At 44.7% G+C, this 5,142-nt stretch overlaps 1 protein-coding gene across 1 annotated transcript in view; it reads left to right on the top strand.

Moving 5' to 3' along the window:
- Window positions 1-2,944: 2,944 nt before the first annotated feature.
- Window positions 2,945-5,142, top strand: part of ZNF570 (zinc finger protein 570) — a 22,073-nt gene continuing 19,875 nt past the window's right edge. The window contains exon 1 of the mRNA XM_006867327.1: window positions 2,945-3,024. Within this exon, the coding sequence (XP_006867389.1) occupies window positions 2,992-3,024 (33 nt within the window). The 5' untranslated portion in view covers window positions 2,945-2,991. The remainder of the gene's footprint in view (window positions 3,025-5,142) is intronic.

Raw genomic sequence — 5,142 nt, 5'->3', positions numbered from 1 at the left:
GGAACTAGAGATATTATTGCTGATGTCCGATGGATCTTGGCTGAAAGCAGAGAATACCAGAATGATGTTTACCTATGCTTTATTGTAAATCTTTACAGGAGTAGAAAGCTTCATTTTTCTCTCACAGAACGGCTGGTAGTTTTGAACTGCTCATCTTGAGGTTAGCAGCCTGACTGTGCTACCAGAGCTCCTTTAATACATTAGTATTTCCATTTTAATGGTAATTTTTAATAATAAAAATTCTTATATATTTACATTATTTCTGGTGCTCTTTATCCTCTTGCAGAGACATTATTTCCACCTATTATCCATTTATAAACATATCAAACTTCTTACAGTTGCCTTTCAGCTTACTAATATTCTAGTCAATATTTTTTAAAGGTCTTTCTTTCTGTGTCTACCCCAGCACCTAAAACAATGGCTGGCTTTCAGCAGTGCTGACACACAATAGAATTTCACATACAAACTCCTGTCCATTTCTCTAGTCATCACAATTACAAATTTACAGTCTATCCTGAAAACCTGTTAATCCTGGCTTCACCAGCGTTTTTCCCCGTAATACAGCTTCAGGTAACATCATAAATGTCACACATTTTGTACAACATTCACACATGGTCACAGACACGGGGCACTCCCATCGCCAACACACAAAAGTTTTACACATTTACACTTACAGAAACACACACATAATGATAGAATCAGAGGGTTATGCATGTACTCACAAAATCACAAGCGACAGAATCTTCGTGAGGGGAGAAAGATGATACATTAAGAAATTAAAATATTAACAGTCAGGGTGTGGTGCTGTGGGATAATGCGCTGGACTGCAACATCGATTTGAACCCAAAGGCTGGTGATTCAAACTCACCAGCCGCTCCTCAGAAACCCTGTACAGACAAGGTCGCTATGAGTCGGAGCTGACTCGATGGAACTTAACAACGACAATCTGTCATAAATTATGGAGTCCTGGTGTGGTGCTGTGGGATAATGCACTGGACCGCAAGGTCAGTTTGAACCACAAAGTCAGCGATTCAAATTCACCAGTCGCTTCTTGTAAACCCTATAGAGTTGCTATGCATTGGAACCGATGGCACTTAACAGCAACAATAATCTATCCTAAAGTGGTAAAAGCGACGAAGAAATCCGATTTAGTAGCCATGGAATGCCAGGAGAGAAATGGGATCCGGAAAGACCTTTTTGAATGTAGGACGGAAGGGAATCTTGAAGGTACCTATCAGAAGCGCCATTGTGCAGAAAGGGTACAATTCACCCCTACTACCACCAAACCATAAATACCCGAACCACAAGCAGGGCAGTATACTGTCTGACCTAACCCCATCCCTCTCATCCCCACAGCAAGAAAGGCCTAATGGAGCAGGACTGGGCATAACGCGCTTGCGCAGTCTACCCCAACTTCTTTTGAGTACCCTGGCATGATACTAGAAATTCACCCCTTAGCGGTGAAGATGCAAGCGTGAGTGCACTCAAACCCCGCCTTCTGCGGCTAATCAAAAACAAACAACAACATTGGCCTAAGTCCACTGGAACTCAGATTGACTGGAGAACAGAGTGGATCTGTCCATAGGGTTTCCAAAGCTGTAATCGTTAAAGGAAGCCGAGTGCCACAGCTTTCTCCTACATAGCAGCGCCGCCAGTTGTCTTCTGGTTTAGCAATCAAGAGCTCATCATTGCACTCCTACGATCCTTGCGGCTACCCGGCGGCCTGGAATTACTGGTCCAGGCTGCTAGCGGAGGCAGGCCTAGTGCTGCTGGTGCCTGCGCACTTCAATCCCAGACCGTTTTGAATGACGTTCGGTCCAATCCCTGTGGCCGATTTAGGCTGATAGCTGAAAAGAATCAGGGCTTCTGGGCTCCATTCTGGAAGGCCCGGGAGAGACCGGTGCGGCACCGGGTTGTTTACTGGCCCAAAGGAGAACTGCGACCATGTAGCGGGAAGAGGCAGCGCCGCGGCTTTTCCGCTATGGACTACATTTCCCGGTGGCCCCTGCTGGCATCCGCCGGCGGCCCCTTTGTGTCCTGAGTCCCAGGCAGCTGAGTCGTTGGGACTGGGTTTTGTCCTACCCAGGGCGGAGAGTTAGGCCCTAGTGGAGAGTCCCTGAGCCTTCAGGACCGGGACTGGATTTCCCTGGAGTTCAGTTCTGCAGGTAGGGAGTGGGGCTGAGGAGGAACCTGTGAATCGTGCAGACGCTGGTCTTCACGGCCTCTGTGGGACTCTGCGTGCAGACTTTGGCCAATGTGCGGGTACCTGTCGCATCTGTGTCACTGGGTGCGAATGCATCGGTCCCATGGAGTGGAACTGCGTAGGTTTGTGAGTGTGTAGGGGAGGGTATTCTCTGCCTCACTGTGTTCCCGTGCCAGCAACCTCTATGTGACTGGAACATGTGATTGTGACGGTCGCTCTGATATCCCTAATGTTTGAGGCTTGGGGGTGTGCCAGAGGGTGATGACTGCGTTCATATAAGTGACCTCCAACTATGGCGGGTGTCAGACGGTGGTTAGTGCTGTCGTTTGATAGACTTTGTGGGTATGTGTGTCATCAGTGTCTGAGAGCTAGCCAATGATTCCAATGTGCGGCTAAATTAAAAATCACTGATGGAGTGGAGTGGAGAAAGACTGTGGAGTCAGGCAGTATTTCCTTTGCTCTTGGTGCTATTATTTTTTAGTTATGTGACTTTAATGTAAATGACTACATTTCCAGATTCTTTATCTTTTAAATCGGAAACAACTATGTTGTTAACATAAGAAACTAGGAAGTAATGGGAACATGGTTAAATTGTAAACAAATCCTTAGTTCTCGCTTATGCTCTCTATCTGAGGGAAGAGTGGAACTGGAAAAGAGAAGTCAAGAAATTCTACGCTGCAGGGATCCTAAATGCTGCAGGGAAAGTCTGGTTTGTCATGCTCTGCTCTCCATCATAGTCATCTAAGAACATTGCCATTTCCCAAGAGAAGAGGCAGGAAGAGGAAAGAATGGCTCTTGGACTTCTTAAAGCCATGTATCAGGTGAGTTTACATTTTCTCTCTTGTTTATTTTTAAAACAAATAGACATTAGCTTTCCTTCTGCTGAAACTTCTTGGTTAGCAATCTTGTCACTTCAGGTGGCTTCTCAGGATAAAAGAAATCCTTGACTTGACCTGTAGGAACCCACATAATCTAGTCCCTTACTCTCCCTCTGTCTTCTCATTTCTTTCACATTGTTCCACTCATTCAGCTCCAACTCTGCTGGACACTCTTAGTTCGTGGCCTTGCACCTGCTGTTCTCACTGCCTGGAATGCTTTTACCCCAGATACAGACCGTTTCATTCTAGTCTCTTCCCAAACAGCATTCATTCATACAACGGATTTTTATTAAGCAACTATTAACACTGGGTGCCATAGGGTTCTTGGTTCTGGCTCTCTCTGTCCTTTAACGATCATATCCTGCTTCATGGCTTTAAATACCAGCTATTTGCCAACTGTGGAGTCCTGGTGCAGTGCTGAAGGATAAGCACTTGACTGCAAGGTTGGTTTGAACCACAGAATTGGCTGTTCAAACTCACCAGGTGCTCCTCGGAAGCCCTATACACAGTGACTATGAGTCAGAATTGACTTGACAGCACTTCACAACAATAACAACATATGCCAAATCTAGTAGAGAAAACTCATAAAAGTAAAACAAGTTTATTAAAAGTTCAACACAGTAGAAATGGGAACCATGGAACTCATAAAAATGTAACTACAAGTCTGAGGCACAATAGTCATTCACGCATTATTATACCATTTAGACAAAGAATGGGGAATACAATAGTGTTTCCTTTTTAGGCAATCAGAGAAGTTAGAGGCAGGCTTCCTAAAAGTAAGGGCTGGTTAGTGATTGGGGAGTAACACAGATGGGCTTCAGTGATTGCTGACTTAGGTTGCAGTGGTTCATACGGTAGGTGTGTACATTGGGGATCATAGGGGCAGTGACAGGACATGCTGGTCTGGGAACATGCTATTGAAACTGTTTTCTCAAGCATGTCTTTTTTGAGGGTCCATTGGAGTCCTGGTGTGGTGCTGTGGGCTAATGTGTCAGACTGCAAAGTCATTTGAACTGCAAGGTCGGTCGTTCAAGCTCACCAGCTGCACCTTGGAAACCCTATACTGGGTCGCTAGGGGTTGGAATCGACTTGATGGTACTTAACAACAACCTTGTAAAGAAGAGATTTTATAATGCTGCGTGTCAAAACTCTCTGGGAACAGGCTGTGACATCCTATTTCTGCTTGACCACAGGAAAAATATTTACTTCAGAGTATGTTTTTAAGATGGTTAATGCTTCAGCATAGGAGAGAAAACTGCTGTTTTAATATGAAGTTTGTTCTCAGACCTGGGCCATGTTCCTCTACTTATTCCAAATGCCTCTTATAATTTTGGAACCCTCTATTCATTTCCTCCTCTTGATCGAGGAATTTTTGGGCAATTCTTTGGTCACATTTTTAAAGAGTGCCTTCTGTATGGACTTGGTGCCTGCTTACCTAAACCATTAATATCCCAGGCACTACTATTCAGGAGGGACCAGTCGCTGGAGAGGGAGCTCATGTTTGGTAAGGTGGAAGGTTAGAGAAAAAGAGGAAGATCCCCCAGTGAGATGGAATGGCCAAATGGCAGCATCGTTGGACTCAAGTGTGGCAACAGTAGTGAGGTTGGCCCAGGATCGGGCAATGTTTCGTTCTGCTGTGTATAAGGTTGCTATGAATCGGTACCAACTCGATGGCACCTAACAACAACTATTCTTGGCAACTGGGCACTATCCAAGGTTGTCACCATGCCATGACTTTGGTATTCTGCTTCAGTGATGCTCTTGGTTGAGAGAGAAATGGGGCTTCATTAGAAGGAACTGTTTGGTTATTCAAAGTAATTGGTCCAAGGAGTAAAATATTGGTTTTCTGGGTCAAAACATGGGAGGTGACATTCACATAGCATTTCATAGTTCTAGCATCAATTTAGTAACTGTGTTGTCATGGAAGGTGACTTTCACATAGTATTTGATAGTTCCAGTATCAATTATAGTAACTGTGTTGTTGTTAAGTATCATTGAGTCCGTTCAAACTCATAGAGGTCCTGTATAGAGTTTCCAAGGAGCAACTTGTGGGTTTGAACC

Source organism: Chrysochloris asiatica, unplaced genomic scaffold, assembly GCF_000296735.1.
Source record: "Chrysochloris asiatica unplaced genomic scaffold, ChrAsi1.0 scaffold00104, whole genome shotgun sequence".
NCBI lineage: Eukaryota > Metazoa > Chordata > Mammalia > Afrosoricida > Chrysochloridae > Chrysochloris > Chrysochloris asiatica.
Note: the sequence above shows the minus strand (reverse complement) of the source record. Positions and strands in the feature narration are given on the sequence as shown.